The sequence below is a fragment of the Bufo bufo genome, chromosome 2, assembly GCF_905171765.1.
Source record: "Bufo bufo chromosome 2, aBufBuf1.1, whole genome shotgun sequence".
Lineage (NCBI taxonomy): Eukaryota > Metazoa > Chordata > Amphibia > Anura > Bufonidae > Bufo > Bufo bufo.
The window spans coordinates 136,385,995-136,408,027 of record NC_053390.1 but is presented as its reverse complement, the minus strand read 5'-3'; the positions used below and the strand labels follow the sequence as shown (position 1 = coordinate 136,408,027).

The following is a 22,033-nucleotide window of genomic DNA, read 5'->3' as shown; positions in this document are numbered from 1 at the left end:
GACGATGAGCCCCCAAGGCGGCGGAGACGCCGCCAGGCGTAGCCAGGGGCCCCACATGCTAGGGATCCTGTGGCCCACCCTAGTACGAGCCGCCCTGGGGTTCGTACTGGTTTCCCAGCCCACCAAATAAGCCCACCGGAGCCCCCTGCCGATGAACTTAGCTGGTGTCCCCCAGTGGACTTTGAGCCCGAGATTCCGGATTTTGCTGGCAATCCAGGAATCCAGATTCCCACAGTGGGGTCTACTGAAATTGACTTTTTTAGTTTTTTTTTCAGTAGCCCATTTGTGACTCTGATGGTGGAGCAGACGAACCTGTACGCCCAAAAGTTCGTTGCTCAGCACCCGGGCTCATTTTTGGCTAGACCCGGTGGCTGGGCGCCGGTCAGTGCAGCCGAGATAAGGACATTTTGGGGCCTCGTGCTGCACATGGGTCTAGTGCAAAAACCCAGTGTCAGGCAATACTGGAGTGGGGACATCCTCTACCAGACCCCACTCTACAGTATGGTCATGACACGTCCCCGGTTTGAGGCCATCCAGAAATGTCTGCATTATTCCGATTTGAGCAGGCCTACGTACCTGGAAGGGAGGTCGCGGTTGATGAGTCTCTCGTTGCGTTCAAGGGGAGACTCAGTTTCCGCCAATACATTCCCACAAAGCGGGCGAGGTATGGCGTGAAGCTATACAAAATTTGTGAGAGTACCTCAGGGTACACTTACAAATTTTGTGTGTACGAGGGGCAAGATTCCCGTATTCAACCCCCAGAATGTCCCCCCACTCTGGGTGTTAGCGGGAAACTCGTGTGGGACCTTATATACCCACTGCTAGATAAGGGTTACCACCTTTACGTGGATAACTTTTATACTAGCATTCCCTTGTTCAGGTCCCTTGCCGCCAGATCCACGTTCGCTTGTGGGACCGTGCGGAAAAATCAACGCGGCCTCCCTGCCCACCCCCTCCAGGTACCTATACCCAGGGGTGAGACCCGTGCCCTTACCAGTGGAAACCTGTTGCTGGTCAGGTATAAGGACAAGAGGGATGTCCTTATGCTGTCCACAATCCACAGTAACAGCACCACCCCCGTCTCTACTACAATCGGTATATGGGAGGAGTTGATCTCTCTGATCAAGTCCTCAAGCCATATAATGCCATGCGAAAAACCCAGGCATGGTACAAAAAAGTTGCGGTCTACTTGGTATAGGTTGCCTTGTACAACTCTTTTGTACTATCCCGAAGCGCTGGCAGCACAGGGACATTCCTCTATGAGGCAGTCCTGATCTTTTCGGACCGGGAAAGAGCAGGCCGGAGTACCTCGGGAATTGGAGGCGCCCGGATCGTCCCTGGTCAACATTTTCCAGGTGTGGTCCCCCATACTGGAAAGAAGGGACGAACCCAAAAAAGATGCAGAGTGTGTCACAAGAGGGGGATACGGAAGGACACCACCACTCAGTGTGACACTTGACCCGATCATCCGGGCCTCTGCGTTATCGATTGCTTCAGGGAGTATCACACTTCCATGGAGTACTACATTTTTATAATCCCCAACAGTCCCCTAGAGAACATAAAAAACTATGGCTCTCAGACTTTGGAGACATGGAAACAATTTTTTTTCACCAAAAAAATATTAGTTTTAGTGCAGGCATCCTCAAACTGCGGCCCTCCAGATGTTGTAAAACTATAACTCCCAGCATGCCCAGACAACCTACAGCCATCAGCAGGGCATGGTGGGAATTGTAGTTTTACAACATCTGGAGGGCCGCAGTTTTTAGGATGCCTGCTTAGTGTCTCCAAAGTCTGAGAGCCATACATATTGGGCATCGTCGCGTCCGTTGGGCAACGTGTAAAAAAAGCCATTTTTTTGTCACCTCACACCAGAAAAAGTGTAATAGCGAGCGATCAAAATGTGATATACACACCCAATTAGTGCCTATAAAACCGCCATCTCATTCCGCAAAAAAAATAAAACTGTAGCTCCCAGGCTATGGAGATACTAAAATATTTTTTTTGGTTCCTAAAATGATAATATAGTGTAAAATCTAAATAAATTTTAAAATGTAGACATATTAGGTATCGCCGCGTCCGTAAGAATCTGCCCTATAAAAATAACATTTGACCAAACCCCTCGGATGAACAGCGTTAAAAATATAAAATAAAAACGGTGCCAAAACACCAATTTTTGGCCAAAATTTCCATTTGAATCTTTTTTTCCGGTAATAAAGCAAGGGTTAACAGCCAAACAAAACTAAATATTTATTGCCCTGATTCTGTAGTTTGCAGAAACACCCCATATGTGGTCGTAAATGGCTATATAGCCACACAGCAGGGCATAGAACGAAGGGAACTCCATATGGTTTCTGGAAGGCAGATTTTGATGGACTGGTTTATTTACACCATGTCCCATTAGAAGCCCCCCTGATGTAGCCTAGACTAGAAACTCCAAAAAAGTGATCCCATCTAAGAAACTACACCCCTCAAGGTATTCAAAAGTTACTTTACAAACTTTGTTAACCCTTTAGGTGTTCCACAAAACTAAATAGCGAATGTAGAAACAATTTTAGAATTACAATTTTTTGTTACCTTGCCTCAAAAAAGTGTAATATAGAGCAACCAAAAATCATATTGACCCCTAATATAGTCCCAAAACAACAACCACCTTATCTCTTAGTTTCCTAGATGGGGTCACTTTTATGGAGTTTCTACTCTAGGGGTGCATCAGGGGGCTTGAACATGGTGTAAATAAACCAGTCCAGCAAAATCTGCCTTCCAAAAACCATATGGCGTTCCCCTTCTTCTATGTCCTGCCGTTTAGCCAAATAGTAGTTTACGACCACATATGGGGTGTTTCTGCAAACTACAGAATCAGGGCAACCCATTTTGAGTTTTGTTTGGCTGTTAACCCATTTTTTCCAGTAATAAAGTAAGGGTTAAAATGGAAAATTATCCAAAAAATTTAAATTTCTAAATTGTTTCTCCATCTGCCATTAACTCTTGTGGAACACCTAAAGGGTTAACAAAGTTTGTAAACCCAGTTTTGAATACCTTGAGGGGTGTACTTTCTTAGATGGAGTCACTTTTTAGAAATTTCTATTCATGGGGTGCAACGGGGGGCTTCAAATGGGACATGGTATAACCAAAACCAGTCCTGCAAAATCTGCCTTGCAAAACCCATATGGCGTTCCCCTCCTTCTATGTCCTCCGGTTTGGCCAAACAGTAGTTTAGGACCACATATCGGGTGTTTTTGCAAACTACAGAATCAGGGCAACCCATATTGAGTTTTGTTTGGCAGTTAACCCTTACTTTATTACTGGAAAAAATTGATGATATTGGAAAATTTTCAAAAAAATAGAAATTTCAAAATTGTTTCTCCATCTGCCATTAACTCTTGTGGAACACTTAAAGGGTTAACAAAGTTTGTAAACCCAGTTTTCAATACCTTGAGGGGTGTACTTTCTTAGATGGAGTCACTTTTTTGAAATTTCTATTCTAGGGGTGCAACGGGGGGCTTCAAATGGGACATGGTATAAACAAAACCAGTCCTGCAAAATCTGCCTTGCAAAACCCATATGGTGTTCCCCTCCTTCTATGTCCTCCCGTTTGGCCAAACAGTAGTTTACGACCACATATGGGGTGTTTATGCAAACTACAGAATCAGGGTAACCCATATTGAGTTTTGTTTGGCAGTTAACCCTTGTTTTTTTCCTGGAAAAAATTGATTATATTGGAAAATTTTCCAAAAAAATCAAAATTCGTAAATTTTATGTCCATTTGCCATGAAGTCTTGTGGAAGACCTAAAAGGTTAACAAAGTTTGTAAAAACGGTTTTGAATACATTGAGGGGTGTAGTTTCTAGAATGGGGTCATTTTTGGATGGTTTCTATTATGTAAGCCTTACAAAGTGACTTCAAACCTGAACTGGTCCATAAAAAGTGGGATTTGGAAAATTTCTGAAAAATTTCAAAATTTGCTTCTAAACTTCAAAGCTATGTAACATCCCCAAAAAATTAAATATCATTCCCAAAATGCTACAATCATGAAGTAGACATATGGGGAATGTAAAGTCATCACAATTTTTGGGGGTATTACTATGTATTACAGAAGTAGAGAAACTGAAACTTGGAAATTTGCTAATTTTTCTAAATTTTTGGTAAATATGGAATTTTTTTATGCAAAAAAATTTACTTTTTTGACCCAATTTTAGCAGTGTCATGAAGTACAATATGTGACGAAAAACAATCTCAGAACGGCCTGGGTAAGTCAAAGCGTTTTAAAGTTATGAGCACTTAAAGTGACACTGGTCAGATTTGCAAAAAATGGCCAAGTCCTTAAGGTTAAATAGAGTCCTTCAGGGGTTAATGCTGGGAGTGCCAGGTACTTACAGTATGTACCCAGCTGGGGTAAAACTGGTGTAAAAGAAGGTAAATGTGCCAGGTCCCCACCCTCACCACACCCCCTTCTCTGAAAGTGGCGAGGGTGGCATACAAACGCCACATACGGAAAAAAAATTGCCGCAGTGGCGTTTATAAAGTTGCAAAACACAGGGTTTGTGACTCTTTTCTGCCAGAAATCTCCCCACAGAATTTACAAACTTATTTCCAATGGTTTTTCATGACTGGAACATGTTCAAAGGGCCTCTTGATGTTATAGCTTAACTAGTTAAGATCCTGGTAAGGGTACTTTCACACTTGCGTTGTGAGGATCCGGCAGGCAGTTCCGTCGCCGGATCTGCCTGCCGGATCTGCCTGCCGGATCTGGAAATCCGTATGCAAACAGATATCATTTGTAGCCGGATCCGCATGCGGATCCGTCTGACAAATGCATTGAAATTCCGGATCCGTCTCTCCGGTGTCATCCGGAAAAACGGATCCGGTATTTTTTTTCTTCGCATTTTTAAAGTTCCAGTACCGGAACACTTGGTACCGGATCCGGCATTAATACATTTCAATGGGAATTAATGCCGGATCCGGCATTCCGCATGCTGCGGTATTTTCTCTGGCCAAATACCGTAAAGGGACTGAACTGAAGACATCCTGATGCATACTGAACGGATTGCGTTTTTTTCTGGTATTGAGCCCTTAGGACGGAACTCAATACCGGAAAAGAATAACGCTAGTGTGAAAGTACCCTAACACTAGTCACCTTCATATTACAGGTTTTCATAAGGTTAGTAAATCTATTTTCATACAGTTTAAAGATACTGTACCTGTACAAGAAAATGAGCCCCATTCTGGAGAAATGCATCGTTTCTTATTGACAATTGGACTGTAATAACTGATCTCGACTCTTCAAATATAACACTGTTTCTTGATGAAACATTGAGGACTCTGTCTTTTGCTCTCATAGGATCCAATGGTCCAGCCGGGATGTACAATGCATCATAAACTAATCTCACATCTCCTCTGGTTCCACCTTGCCTCAGAAAACTCAAGGTCAAGTATCGCCCCTCAGGACTGCTCTCAATTTTCTGCTCTTGTATGGCATGAAATTGAATCAAACCGTATACATCATCACTGTCTAGGATGTAGAACAGAAGCTGCAAAACACATATTAGATGGTCAAGACAAGAAAATATAATATTCAGCTGTGGATGAAATATAAGAAAAATTTATATTTTTTCAGAATACAAACCTCTGTTGGAGAGCCAAGTTCTGCTCCACCTTGAGCTGCAAAGATCTGGAACAGATATGCCTCAGCTTCTTCAGGAACAAGATCTGATACAATTGTGAGGGGAACTGTTGCCATCATTTGCCCCTGTGAAAACTTAAGTTCTCCAGAATCGGGCAGGATGTCGGTGGTCACAGGTGATACATCACTGCTGTTCCGCTTAATGACCCATCTTACTGAAACATTGCCGTGTGTCCCTCCATTTCTCACTATAGTTATTCCATCATATCTATCCCAAAAAATCAAAGAAAAGGTCATCTAATTTGCATAGCATTTAGAGGGGTTACATGAATGGGACAAAGGTTAGGCAGGGCTGATTGGCAGGGCTGCCAAGAGTTGGACTCTCCCTGATCTAATATTGATGGCTAAGTTCACACAAACGTGTGTGATCCGTGGCCGTATTGCGGCCCGCAAATTGCAGGCCGCAATACACGGCCACAGTTCCGTGTGCATTCCGCATCACGGATGCGGACCCATTTACTTCAATGGGTCCGCAAATCCGGAATAGCGGAAAGGCCGCAGGGAACTGGTCCCCTGCTTCCGTGGTGTTGCGTCCCGTACTTCTGTTCCGCAAAAAGATAGAACATGTCCTATCTTTTTGCGGAACGGGCGGATCACGGACCCATTAAAGTGAATGGGTCCGCGATCCGATGCGGCTGACCTACGGCCGGCGATCGTGCATTGCGGGCCGCAGCATGGGCACGGGCCACACACGTTCGTGTGAACTCAGCCTTATCCTAAGGCTACTTTCACACTCGTGTTTTGGGCGGATCCGTCATGTATCTGCAAAAATGGATCCATACAACGCATGCATCCGTCATGAACAGATCTGTTTGTATTATCTTTAAGATAGCCAAGACGGATCCGTCATGAACTCCATTGAAAGTCAATGGGAGACGGATCAGTTCTCTATTGTGCCAGATTGTGTCAGAGGAAACGGATCCGTCCCCATTGACTTACATTGTGTGTCAGGACGGATCCGTTTGGCTCAGTTTGGTCAAGCGGACAGCAAAACGCTTGCAAGCAAGTCCCCCTGAGGCTCAGGGCCTGAGCTCAATCACAATTTCAATAAAGTAAAGTAAACCGTGCCTGCTGCACCGCTCAGACCAGTTAGGGAGTGGATTGCACTGCTAGTTAGTACTGCTCAGAGAAGTATTTCTTCAGTTAAGACCCGGGCTTGCTGCCCAGAGGGGTCATTTTTGTGGGTAAAATAGGTGTCTTTGCCAATTGCGTGATTCAACGTTTTTAGTGCTCCTAAAAAAATTTGCAAAAAAATGATGTCCCCTCAAAATAAAAAAAAGCTCCCCAGTGACCCCACAAAAAAACAGCACTCACACAGCTCACAGAGTGGGTCATCATACTATTAATACAGAGAGGCCCATTATACTTATAATACAGAGGGGGCCATAATAATAACAATACAGAGGGGGGTATTACATATAATAATAATAATTATACAGTGAGCACACTGCGACGGGTCTTTAAAAATACTGGGACTACTACAGGGGTCTTTATAAATACTTGGACCACTGTATGAGGTATAACTACTGAATACACTATAGGGGACTTTATTACTACTGTGGGCTCTATAGGGGTACCTTATAGAGGGGCATTGTTACTGCTGGGGACACTATAGGAGGCCTTATTTATACTAGGAGCCCTATGGGGACATTATTGAGGGGGGTTTATAATTGAGCCCAATATGGATTGACATTACTACTAATGGGGTTGCTAATGAAGGTGATGCCACCCATTAGTAGTGGGGTTGAACACTATTACCATTGAGGTCAGTTTGGAAGTGCATTATTATGGGGGACTATCTGTATGGCACTAGCACAGTATTGGGGGTAGCAGCAGGATGACAGTGTTGAGGCACCAGGAGTAAGAGAACGATAGTAAAGTGAGGAATCTAAAAACAAATTCTGTGATAAACTCTTCAGAGACGAGAAGCGGCTGAAAGAGACGCGGCTGAAATGTCTTATCTCCGAATGAAGACATTGAGGAAAGAGTCTACATCAGAGGAGACGTGACTGGATGTAAGAGGTATGTGCTGCTGTATTCTGCTGTATTTTGTGCACCAATATATGTAAAGTCCATCCACATATTTCATTCATGGTAGGGTTGGGGGGGAGGACTTCAGGCGACACTGTGCGTGTTCTGAATTCTAGGGCCTCCCATCCATCTACTAGATTATCTGTACTCTGAGAGTTATCACTGTGTTACGTGTGGTGTTACATAGGACTGCAGTTGATATTTACTACATTATCTGTAAAAAAAAAGTGCGTTGGGGGAGGCGCAATAATTGACTTGCCAAGGGTGCTGCCAACCCAAGCTACGCCACTGATTGTACTCATTTTGATCTTTGGTCTTTATTAAAAATATGGAACACTTTTTTGTGTACATAGCTGAGAAGCTGTAGTAGCAGCCTATGGATTTTCTCTCTTTTCTGTCAGTTGAGGAGCAGATGGACTCCTTATCTCTGCTCTCTGACATTACAGACACTCATTATAGCTCAGTTCTTATCTTACTGATAAGAATGTGGCTTAAATAAGTGTTTAGAGATAAGGGTTATTAGATAACCGGCACAAAGTGAAAATTAAAGTACCAGTCACAAAGTTAGGAAAACAGTTAACCCTTTGTAGCAGAACGGCTCAATATTTTTAATAAAGGCCAAATGAAAATATGATTTTTAGTGAAAAATGAGTAAAATGCAATCATAAACAAAAATTGCCTCTGAAGGTGTACATCGCCTTTAAGCATACCGCCAGGTAGGGTAGGTGTTGTGAATCATTCTCATACCTTTTTTGTAAACACCCGGTCCTCTAATCCTGAGAAATGCTTCTTTTTATTTTAAGTAAGGTTTTTGGTTCAACAACTCCGTTCTAGTGCATCTCGAATCCCGTGTCATTGCACTGAAATCTCAAGGACAGTCAAACGAAACGAAGGGCCCTGTGCGACATTACTGGTGGAGCGATGGTGCACTAAATGGAGTGGCCCCACCCCACCTTATGTACATAAAAATAAAAAAGCATTTCTCAGGATTAGGTTCATTTCACAGGAGCAAGTTTTTATTCCGGGGGCATTGTGTATTGTTAATTCATAGCATCTGGACTGAATTTTGACTCATTCATTTCAACGCATCATCTCTGCATTCAGGAAAAAATTGCAGTATGTTCTTTATTGTGCGTTTTTTTTTTTTTTTTACATAACCCTGGCTCCATAGGAATGAATGTGGCTAGCATGAAAAACAAAAGGTATCTGGGTGCAATGCGCTTTTCACTGATGGATCTAGATTGTTATTCAATTTTAATTCTAATACATGAAAAATGACTCAAAAACGTATTACATCCACCTGAAAAAAAAATGAAACACTGGGGGGGCGGAACCTGGCCGCTGTGTGAGATGGACGCGTGAGCCTGCAGCTCCCTCACAAAGGCACCTCAGAACACCAGTTTAGCAAGCCAAACCTTCCCAAACCTTAGGCCCACTTGCTCATCGAGGACCAGGAAAACAGGAGCAGAAGGAGGAATGTAAGAATCAAGGGCCTCTCTGAACAGTTTGCAAATGATGCCTTGAGGAAAGTGGCGCTGAAAATTTTCGGTGCTCTACTGGCCCTTAACAGAGCGTCGGGCATTATTATCGAGCGCTTACATAGGGCGCTACGCCGCAAGCCAAAGCAAGGTGATCTGCAGCGGGATGTCATTTGTGGTCTATTATCTTCTGTAGACACTTCGCAAATAGTTGCAGCCTCTAGGGAAAAAGCTCCTGTTAAATACGGTGATTCTACCTTACACTTCTATCAGGACATTGCACCGTCTACTTTGGCTAAGCGCCGAATCCTGAAGCCATTACTGGATGTTCTGCGGGAGTAGAATATACAGTATACCTGGATGTTCTCGTTTGGCCTAGCGATATGGGCTAAAGGGCGTCGTCTGACAGTGCATACTCCATCAGATCTGAGCAAAATATGGGACACACTGGAGATCTCGCCGGTGGAAATACCATCTTGGCTCCGGATATCGGATTAACCGAGCCTTTCGCAGCTGCCTAGATCCAAACTGTGGAGAGTGGAGCATAAGAACCATTCACCGAAAACCAGGAAGAGACAGTCTCAGAGGGCTATCTCCCCCACATGATTCGAACGAATGCCTAAGATCTTATCCTGATATGCAGACGTCTACTATCAATCCGAGAGGACTCTGATTACCTCGCCTCCTATTAGAGGATTCCGAAACCACCATCCCAAGCTTCCCAAAGAACTTATTGATGAGTATAATGCTAGTTAATCACTTTTAATTGCTCATCATTTCTTTTGCCTTATAAGCTACATGCCGGGTCTAGGACCCTTCCCCCTCCACTCACACCCCACACCCCAACTACCCAATCTCAAGACAGCTCGTTTCTAGCCGCATAGTCGACAAGAATTCTGCAATGTTTGTCTGTTTTCGCGGTATGTTTTCTTTTTCTTGTCCTTTCTTTTCTCTCATTTTTATTGTTTGTGTTATTAATTTACAAAGACCTCAATTCGGCGATCTTTGCTGAGACAGTATAACACTATTCTTTGTGCATCCATCCACTTTAAAGCTCTTATTTGTCTTGTCTTGTCTAATTGTCTCCCCTCCCCCTACGTCTGTTTTGTCTAATACCACCACCCTACTCGCTACCCCTCCTTACCCACCTCCAGCATCTGTTAAAACAGCTTCTGCGCCCCCACCTGTACAGTGCTCCTTCCTCCCTGTGCTTTTGCAGACCAACCAACAAGAGGCACTGTCTTATCATGGAGTACCATGACAGATACTGGAAAACTGGTTACCTCGACGAAAGACATTGCTAGAGCATTCCACCACTTTTATTCTAACCTATATAATCTAGAGCCCTCAGTAGAGAAGAACTCAGATATAAATGCTGCAGAGGCTGCTCGGAAGTTCATTCTCCCCCTAAAACTCCCCTCTATTTCCCCTACAGTAGCAGCGGATCTGATCCGCCCTTTCACTGAGGACGAACTTAGAGGGGTCCTAAGTAGCTTCTCCCCCAATAAAAGCCTGAGCCCAGATGGCTTCTCCCTACATTATTTTAAAACTTTCCAACAAATCCTTCTCCTCCAGTTCACTAAGGTTTGTAACGCTCTACTGAACGGTGGCTCCCTACCCAGACAAACTCAAGAAGCTTTTATTACACTTATCCCTAAGGAAGGGAAAAACCCTGCAGAATGCGGAAGCTATAGACCAATCTCTCTTTTAATTCAGGATCTGAAGATTTGGGCCAAACTTCTAGCAAACAGACTCAGACCCATCATTCCCTCTCTAATAGGTCCCGAACAAACAGGCTTTGTCCAAGGTAGGGAGGGGAAGACAAACTCTGCGAGGCTGCTCCACTCCATTTATGCCGCCGAAGCCTCTAAGACACCTTTAGTCCTCTTGAGCATTGACGCTGAGAAGGCCTTTGATAGGGTCAAATGGGCATTCATGGAGGCAACCCTTGACAAGTTTGCGTTCCCGAAACCTCTAATCCATGCTATTTTTACGCTTTATCAGTCCCCCCATGCTAGACTCAACATCAACAATATCCTGTCACCGACCTTTGAAATAACAAATGGAACGAGGCAAGGTTGCCCCCTCTGTCCCACCCTTTTTGTTCTAGTCATGGAAACTCTGCCACAAAAGATCAGGGAGACGGAGAACATCAAGGGGCTGAAACTAGGAAAGAAACAACTAAAATTCCTTGCCTTCACAGATGATCTCCTCTTTCTAATATCTGAACCAGAATCCAGTCTATCTCATGTCTCACTTCTGCTTCAGGAATTTGGAGTCCTCTCGAATTTTAAGGTAAATTCTACCAAGTCAGACATACTCAACATATCGGTGCCTTACTCGCGATTAGCCAAGCTAAGGTCCAGTATGGATTTTGCCTGGGCTCAGTTCTCAATCACTTACTTAGGGGTACGCCTTTCAAAAAACCTCTCTGAGCTTTATCAACTGAACTATACCCCGCTACTTGGAGAAATCTCAAAGATGCTAAAGGAGTACAGCCCCATGTGGATATCCTGGCTTGGCAGAAGAAACTTACTTAGGACCTACATAATGCCGAAAACATTATACAACTTACAAATGGTCCCGATTTTATTAAGCCCTGCTTTTTTCGCTACTATAAAAAGCCTTTTCTCTAAATTCCTATGGAACGATAAAAAATTACACATTTCACACTCAATGATGATTAGAAAGAGGGAGATGGGGGGGCTGGGGCTCCTGGATATACATGCTTACTATAAGGAGGTACAACTAAATAGATGGTTGCAATTAATGTTCCCATGTGGAGAGGTTGACCCTTATGCGATAGCTCCCTCTCACAAGGTTTATAAGGAGCTAGAATACATGTGGATTCCCCAATCTTCCACCAAAACATTGTCAGACATCAGCCCAATGTTACATGGCCCTATAGATGTTTGGCCACAAATGGGACAAACTCTGGCCCCATGACCCTCCCCCCTAACACCGATGGTCCTGCTTCCTGCACTTGTCGCTTCTCCCGGCCTGGCCAAGGAAGGTATTTGGCAAACAATGAGAACCTGGAGACTAGAAGAAGCTCTGGCCCAGAGCTCTACCCTGCCCATCTAGGCTTTTAGAAGTTATCTTCCCTCAGACATATCTGAAACAAATTATTTTCTATTACGCACATTTCAAATATATCTGCTCTAAATTCCTCTCCCTAGGTTCCCCAACAAGGAGCCTCACGGTCTTTGAATAACTAATGCTAGGGAATTCCCCTAAAGGCAGGAAAATTTTACACTTATACCACCAGTTTATTTTAAACGCTAATGTTTCAGACACAGAAACCCGCTTTATTCTATCATATTCTCAAGGGTTCTCGAGATGTGTGAGGCTACAGGAAAATCACTACAAAGTATTGTGCCGTTGGTATAAAACACCGGAGTTCCTCTTTTTACGCAACGTGTCTGACACAGATGTTTTCTGGAGATGCCGGGACACTAGGGGCTCCTACTTGCACATTTGGTGGAATTGTAACAAAATCAGAGCATTCTGAAAACAAATTGAATTGGTGATTCAGGAAATATCCAAATCTCCCTTGATATCTCGCCGGACATGATATTCCTGGTGAAGCCTAGTGACACATATCGTCCGTCTAAGACAAATCTTGTCACACATCTCTTAGCAATAGCAAAGATGTTGATCCCACTCTTCCCCACCATCAATGGAGGAATGGCTGGCGAAAGTCGACCAAGTGTGCAATTGTGAGGAACTTGTAAGGTGGACGGAGAGGAAACATGACAAATTTTTAAAAATCTGTTCCCCATGGAGGACCTTCAGAAATCATACATAAATCCCCCCCATCACCCCCCTTTCTGCCCTACCTCTACCCCTCCTCCCTTTTTTTGGTTGTTGTTGATCCCTCCTTCTCTTTCTGTCCTTGTCTCACTTTTTTTTTTTCCCCTGTGTTTTTGTTATACTGTACCTCAGAAGCGGAATTGGTTCATGGATGCCCCTTGAGATATTAAGCTCATGATCCTAAAGCACCTTTTTTTTATCTCACTATGTTAAATAATATGGTTCCATGAACAAAACTAAAGCAATATGTACCATAACATAACATTGTTGATTATTGATACATTTTACATTTACAGTTGTGTTCCAAATTATTCAACCCCCAATGCTGTAAAGGGTTTTAGGGAATTTAGTGTACATTTGTAATTGTGTTCAGAATGAAATCTTACAAGGACTTTTTAAAGAACCAAATGCAACTAAAATGACATCAATTGTTTTTGTAATACAGTATTAAATGTTTTTTTTGTGATTTCTTTATTGACACAATTATTCAACCCTTTAAAGACTACCACTCTTAAGAACAGAGGTTCATTCAAGTGTTTTCGATTAGGTATTGAAAACACCTGTGGATGTCAAGGAGCAGCAATCAAGCATAATAAGCACCAATTAGGCAGATTTAAAAGGACTGTGATACTCAGCTCCTTCTAGACATTTACTGGTGTGTTTACAAACATGGTGAAGTCAAGAGAATGGTCCAGGAAGACAAGAGAAGAGGTGATTTCTCTTCACAGGAAGGGCAATGGCTATAAGAAGATTGCAAAGATGTTAAACATACCAAGAGACACCATAGGAAGCATCATTCGCAAATTCAAGGCAAAGGGCACTGTTGAAACGCTACCTGGTCGTGGCAGAGAAGATGCTGACTTCGACTGCTGTGCGCTACCTGAAGCGCAAAGTGGAGAAAAGTCCCCGTGTGACTGCTGAGGAACTGAAAAAAGATTTGTCAGATGTGGGTACTGAAGTTTCAGCTCAGACAATAAGGCGCACACTGCGTAATGAAGACCTCCATGCCAGAACTCCCAGGCGCATCCCCTTGCTGTCTCCAAAGAATAAGAAGAGTCGACTGCAGTATGCCAAAAGTCATGTGGACAAACCACAAAAGTTTTGGGATAGTGTTCTGTGGACTGATGAAACAAAATTAGAACTGTTTGGGCCCATGGATCAACGCTATGTTTGGAGGAGGAAGAACAAGGCCTATGAAGAAAAGAACACCTTGCCTACTGTGAAGCATGGTGGGGGGTCAATCATGCTTTGGGGCTGTTTTGCTTCTACAGGTACATTGAAGCTTCAGCGTGTGCAAGGTACCATGAATTCTCTTCAGTACCAGGAGATATTGGATGAAAATGTGATGCAGTCCGTCACAAACCTGAGGCTTGGGAGACGTTGGACCTTTCAACAGGACAATGATCCCAAGCATACCACCAAGTCCACTAGAGCATGGTTGCAGATTAAAGGCTGGAACATTTTGAAGTGGCCATCGCAGTCACCAGACTTAAATCCGATTGAGAACCTCTGGTGGGACTTAAAGAAAGCAGTTGCAGCGCGCAAGCCTAAGAATGTGACTGAACTGGAGGCTTTTGCCCATGAAGAATGGGCGAAGATACCCGTAGATCGCTGCAAGACACTTGTGTCAAGCTATGCTTCACGTTTAAAAGCTGTTAGAACTGGAAAAGGATGTTGTACTAAGTACTAAGATTGAATGTCACTTGGGGGTTGAATAAAACTGATAATGATGTGAGCACAGAAAAGACATTTGTGGTTATTTCATTATAAATGTTATGTTATATTTGTCTGACTTACAAGTGCCTCTTTGATTTAATTGTAAACAAGATGACTGAAATGATCAAAATCAATGTCAAACTGGCCAAAACACTCAATTTCAGTGGGGGTTGAATAATTTTGAACACAACTGTACAACTGTAGTTTTTTGACTCTTGTGAAGCTTATGTGTTACTGAAAACATGTACATCTAGTTCACTTGTTTTCTCGTATGTTTAAACTCAATAATAGAGATTTGACAAAAAAAATGAAACACTGAAGGCAATCCCAGACAAAACTGATTGAACTTGCATGTAAAACCATCAGTTTTTTCCTAACCAGTTCCTGACACAATCCATATCCTTAGAGGACCAAGAAAGCTTTGGGGTACCTACTCTGCATGGTGGTATGTTTACTTTGAAATCAATTTGGAGGTGGAAGACTCCTTTTAGGCTTTCTACAGACACAATATCAAGGTAATGGTGTTACAGCAGCTGTTCAGTACATATATGTGTGTGTGTGTGTGTGTATATATATATATATATATTCTATTGATTTATGAAAAATATAAATAAAGATACAAGATTGAAACTTACCTTGATACTTTATCTTCATCAATAGTTGCTATCTGTGCAAGAATGGCACTGTTAAAAGACAAAACTCCATAGGGTTTGTCATTAGGTTCAATGGTGACGTAGACAATACTTGGATATTGTAAAACGGCGTCACCTTGTAGGGATTCCTCCATCAAAACAATTTGAAAAGACTCTGCTATTTCAGGGATTGCATCATCAATTATTTGAAATTTTAGTGCAATCTCCTGGACCCCTGGAAGAAATATTATTGTGTTGTTTGGCTGAAGGTCTAAGAAGTCATTTCTGAGCTGTGCGCTAGATGTTGAGTTCCCAGTTATGACTCTGTATTTGATGGACACTACGGAATCATCTGATCCAACAACTACATCATTAAGAGTCCTTCCACGAATCACAGGGATACTTATCACATCTTCTGTCTCAGGTATCATGTAAGTGCTCTGACTGAATCGTACTGGGCTATCATTTTTTCTAATATTGATCTGCAACATGCTCTTTGAAGTGTTGATCTCTGCGCCGCCATATACATGTGTAAGTCTTAAAGTAAAGTTTTCATCATTTTCAGGTATCTAAAAAATAAAGAAAACAATTGGTATGTCCCATGCTATCTATATCTTACACAATTCGTATGAAAATGAACTGGTGAATAATGGTCATCATTAATCATTAAACCATCTGGCCCAATATTTTAATATTTTATTATTTCCAATCAAAGCATCAAAGCAACACATATTTCAAACCATTAGCATATCTTATGTGTTAGACCTGATTCACTCCCTCAATGTTTGTCTTACACCACCGGTGCAGTGTTGGACTGGGAACCCTAGGGCCCACCAATGGAAGTGACTTTGGGGGCCCACCCTACAGTTGCATGCAAATATTGCTAATTCATTGTAAGGCCTATATGACACAGCAATTTTACACAGAATTCCAGGACACATAACTTTTTAAATAGTAAAACCGCTATCATTACAAGGCTTTTTTATTGCATGAACAGTGCAGTATAAATAACATTATTAATAAGATTTGTATAGATTATTTCAGTTTACAAATTTCGAACTGTAAAAGTATGTTTTGTGGAGAAAGAGTATTTAGAATCTCAACGCATTTTTGCAGGGGGACTGAATGCGGAATTTGAATTATTTGGCTTCCTGTAGATTTGGTGGATGCCCCCTGCTGATGGTCAACTCCACCCAGTATTCACTATTGGGGGAGTTTTCCCTTGGCAGTGGGCTTCCACCTAGATCCAATTCCCTATTGATCTGAAGAATTCTAAGAGTATATAATAAGCTGTATGAAGCACTTTAATACTTTTTATAGTATTTTTTATTGTCCCTTTTTGTTATATAGTTTTTTATATAGTTATTTAGATTTTATCCAGTCATCATTTATTTTAGATTTAGGTATTATACACGTATATTTATAACTAGGATATGCTATAGGAAAAATCGGTATGAGAGAGTTTTAGGAGTATTCTGTATAATAAAAGGTATTTATTTCCTATTTCTAATTTATTACCTAACATAATTCCAAACGGATATAGGATTGATTTTAGGGTGAAAATATGAAAAATCGGTACCGCATAGGCGCTGATGCGTTTTCGAGTGATATGGAGGTAATGGATACCCATAAACAGGTGTATGGGAGGTTTTTTATGCAGAAGGTTGCGTTCATGCTATTTTTGGAGATATACGCATACGACTGTCATGAGATGGAACTTATATTAGAAATATCCGCTACGTGATCATTTACTATGAGGTGAGGACCTTTTTAATAGAGATTTACAAATACTCAAGAACATGAAGTCCAAAAATAACCGGAAAGACCATCTATTTGCCCAAAATCCATGCAGGGTTTTGAAGTAGCCCATGGACTATAAAAGAGAGGGTTATCCAAGGGGTCCGACAGCTACTGAGGAAGGGGTGACCAGATACCCCGAAACGCGTATAGCCAGGACCCCAGTTGTCGTGACTAGCCTGCCGTATATTTTAATACCGTCTGCCGCGCGAATGGAAGGTTGAACTATATAGCGCAAGACTAACCATATAAGCCGGAGTCTAGCTGCAAGTGGCAAACAAACCACCAGCGCGGGAGAACGGGAACGAGAGACGCTCGTGAACACTGGTCTGACAAACACAGGACCACCTAGCCGAGCATTTGTGGGACATTCACTTACACGGTAAGACCGTCCTGATTCTTCTGGCAGGCTGTCACAATGAGCACAAGAAAGTTTTCCCCAGTGGGACGCCGCTGGTGATATTATATAGCGGGACGCTATATAATTGACAGTATTGTTTTATTTGTTGGCTACATTTTGCCACTTGTGGCTATTTGAGTTTAATTTTGCATTTACCCCCATATTTTAAGGATATTTTAGGATTTTTTTGTTGGTATTAATATTCCTGTCTTTTAGTAGCATCTATAGGACGTTTATGGGTAGCGGATATTTAACTAATTTGTATTTTACCTATTTGTGTTTTAATCTATTTGTGTTTTAATCTATTTGTGTAGCAATAAATTCTTTATAGTCTGATTATCTTGAGAGTGCCCAGGTTCCCCTTTGTTATACATATAAGTTATTGCCTTTGAAAAGAGTACATTTTAGTAAAGTTAATGTCGTGCAACATATCACTATGATATATACACTCAGGGCCGATGCAACCATATAGGCGAACTAGCCCTGGTGGGCTCCCCCTGACTGGGGCTGCAGCCCTGGGCGAGCGGCTCTTGATCCGCCCCCAGCGCTGTTACAGGGGGGCCAGGAGGTGGAAGTCCTTCTTAAATATGGCAGAGCAGGCATCTGCTTACCCTGATGGCAGGTGCCTGCTCTGCCAGTAAATTACCGGAGGAGAGGAGGCGGGCGACAAGGGAGGCTGGAATATGATGTCATTCCGGCCCCGACATACTAAACGGCGCGCGGAGGACTGAGGAGCTGCACCACACTGGCCCCCAGGGAGGTGAGAGTTTAAGTGTTTGACTGAGTGAGTGAGTGTCTGCCTGTGTATTTATGTCAGTGAGTGAGTATATGTATGTCTGTCTTTCTGTCAGTAAATGTATGTGTGTCTGTCATTGAGTGTCTGTGTGTGTATGTCAGTGAGTGTGGATGTCTGTCGGTCAGTAAGTGTCTGTGTGTTTATCAGTGAGTACTGTATGTGTATGTTTGTCAGTGAGTATATGTGTGTGTGTGTGTGTGTTTCAGTGGGTAGGTGTATGTCTGTCAGTGAGTGAGTGTGTGTCTGTCTGTCAGTGAGTGTATGTGTGTCTGTCAGTGAGTTTCTGTGTATGTCATTCAGTGAGTGTCTGAGTGTGTGTCTGTCAGTGAGTGTATGTGTGTCTGTCAGTGAGTATGTCTGTCAGTGAGTTTCTGTGTACGTCATTCAGTGAGTGTGTGTCTGTCAGTGTGTGTGTGTGTCTGTCAGTGTGTGTGTCTGTCAGTGAGTGAGTGACATGAGGGGGCGGCAAAAATCCTTGCACCTGTATACACTAAATTATCTATACTATCCTAAGGCTACTTTCACACTAGCGTTAAAGTTTTCCGGTATTGAGTTCCGTCATAGGGGCTCAATACCAGAAAAAAACGCTTCAGTTTTGTCCCCATTCATTGTTAATGGGGACAAAACTGAACTGAACAGAATGGAGTGCTCCAAAATGCTTTTTATTCCATTTAGTTGCGTTCCCAGACCGGAGAGCAAACCGCAGCATGTTGTAGTTTGCTTTCCGTCCTGGGATGCGGAGCAAGATGGATCTGTCATGACCCCCAATGCAAATCAATAAGGGCGTATCCATTTTCGCTGACACAATCTGACACAATAGAAAACGGATCTGTCCTCCATTGACTTTCAATGGAGTTAATGACGGATCCGTCTTGGCTATGTTAAAGATAATTCAACCGGATCCATTCAGAACGGATGCAGATGGTTGCATTATCAGTAACTGAAGCGTTTTTTCGGAACCCTGCCGGATCCAGCAAAAACGCTAGTGTGAAACTAGCTTTAGCTGCTACTTAGATATGCTAACCGAACTAAGCTTAGCAATAAGATATGCTCAGATATGGTAACAGAAATAAGCTTTAAACATAGATATGGCTGAAGAGCCAAGTACTTAGACCCAGTAATAGAACCAAGCTCTGTGCATAGATACGATAACAGAACCAAGCTCTGTGCATAGATACGATAACAGAACCAAGCTCTGTGCATAGATACGATAACAGAACCAAGCTTTGTGCCTAGATAGGATAACAGAACCAAGCTCTTCGCCTAGATACGATAACAGAACCAAGCTCTGTGCATAGATACGATAACAGAACCAAGCTCTGTGCATAGATACGATAACAGAACCAAGCTCTGTGCCTAGATACGATAACAGAACCAAGCTTTGTGCCTAGATACGATAACAGAACCAAGCTTTGTGCCTAGATAGGATAACAGAACCAAGCTCTTCGCCTAGATATGATAACAGAACCAAGCTCTGTGCCTAGATACGATAACAGAACCAAGCTTTGTGCCTAGATACGATAACAGAACCAAGCTCTGTGCATAGATATGATAACAGAACCAAGCTCTGTGCATAGATATGATAACAGAACCAAGCTCTGTGCATAGATATGATAACAGAACCAAGCTCTGTGCATAGATATGATAACAGAACCAAGCTCTGCGCCTAGATACGATAACAGAACCAAGCTCTGTGCATAGATATGATAACAGAACCAAGCTCTGTGCATAGATACGATAACAGAACCAAGCTCTTTGCCTAGATACGATAACAGAACCAAGCTCTGCGCCTAGATACGATAACAGAACCAAGCTCTGTGCATAGATATGATAATAGAACCAAGCTCTGTGCATAGATACGATAACAGAACCAAGCTATTCGCCTAGATACGATAACAGAACCAAGCTTTGTGCCTAGATATGATAACAGAACCAAGCTCTGTGCATAGATACAGTAACAGAACCAAGCTCTGTGCATAGATATGATACCAAAACCAAGCTCTGTGCATAGATACAGTAACAGAACCAAGCTCTGTGCATAGATACTGTGACAGAACCAAGCTCTGTGTATATAGACAGTAACAGAACCAAGCTGCATGTATAGATACAGTAACAGAACCAAGCTTTGTACATAGATACAATAACAGAACCAAGCTCTGTGCATAGACGATAAGAGAACCAAGCTCTGTGCATAGATACGATAACAGAACCAAGCTCTGTGCATAGATACGATAACAGAACCAAGCTCTGTGCCTAGATACGATAACAGAACCAAGCTTTGTGCCTAGATACGATAACAGAACCAAGCTTTGTGCCTAGATAGGATAACAGAACCAAGCTCTTCGCCTAGATATGATAACAGAACCAAGCTCTGTGCCTAGATACGATAACAGAACCAAGCTTTGTGCCTAGATACGATAACAGAACCAAGCTCTGTGCATAGATATGATAACAGAACCAAGCTCTGTGCATAGATATGATAACAGAACCAAGCTCTGCGCCTAGATACGATAACAGAACCAAGCTCTGTGCATAGATATGATAACAGAACCAAGCTCTGTGCATAGATACGATAACAGAACCAAGCTCTTTGCCTAGATACGATAACAGAACCAAGCTCTGCGCCTAGATACGATAACAGAACCAAGCTCTGTGCATAGATATGATAATAGAACCAAGCTCTGTGCATAGATACGATAACAGAACCAAGCTATTCGCCTAGATACGATAACAGAACCAAGCTTTGTGCCTAGATATGATAACAGAACCAAGCTCTGTGCATAGATACAGTAACAGAACCAAGCTCTGTGCATAGATATGATACCAAAACCAAGCTCTGTGCATAGATACAGTAACAGAACCAAGCTCTGTGCATAGATACTGTGACAGAACCAAGCTCTGTGTATATAGACAGTAACAGAACCAAGCTGCATGTATAGATACAGTAACAGAACCAAGCTTTGTACATAGATACAATAACAGAACCAAGCTCTGTGCATAGACGATAAGAGAACCAAGCTCTGTGCATAGATACGATAAGAGAACCAAGCTCTGTGTAGAGATACAATAACAGAACCAAGCTCTGTGCATAGATAAAGTAACAGAACCAAGCTCTGTGCATAGATACAATAACAGAACCAAGCTCTGTGCATAGATACAGTAACAGAACCAAGCTCTGTGTATAGATACAATAACAGAACCAAGCTCTGTGCATAGAGACGGTAACAGAACCAAGCTCTGTGTATAGATACGATAAGAGATCCAAGCTCTGTGTATAGATACGATAAGAGAACCAAGCTCTGTGTATAGTTACAATAACAGAACCAAGCTCTGTGCATAGATACGATAAGAGAACCAAGCTCTGTGCATAGATACAATAACAGAACCAAGCTCTGTGCATAGAGACGGTAACAGAACCAAGCTCTGTGCATAGATACGATAACAGAACCAAGCTCTGTGCATAGATACGATAACAGAACCAAGCTCTGTGCATAGATACAATAACAGAACCAAGCTCTGTGCCTAGAGACGGTAACAGAACCAAGCTCTGTGCATAGATACGATAAGAGAACCAAGCTCTGTGTATAGATACAATAACAGAACCAAGCTCTGTGCCTAGAGACGGTAACAGAACCAAGCTCTGTGCATAGATACGATAACAGAACCAAGCTCTGTGCATAGATACGGCTC

General features: G+C 42.5%; 1 protein-coding gene across 1 annotated transcript in view; it reads right to left on the bottom strand.

The window, feature by feature from the left end:
• ADGRV1 (adhesion G protein-coupled receptor V1) overlaps positions 1-22,033 on the bottom strand; it is a 574,752-nt gene that overhangs the window by 457,632 nt on the left and 95,087 nt on the right. The window contains exons 8-10 of the mRNA XM_040419646.1: positions 15,354-15,919; positions 5,624-5,888; positions 5,199-5,528 (exon numbers count right to left, since the gene is read on the bottom strand). Coding sequence (XP_040275580.1) covers positions 5,199-5,528; positions 5,624-5,888; positions 15,354-15,919 — 1,161 coding nt within the window. The remainder of the gene's footprint in view (positions 1-5,198; positions 5,529-5,623; positions 5,889-15,353; positions 15,920-22,033) is intronic.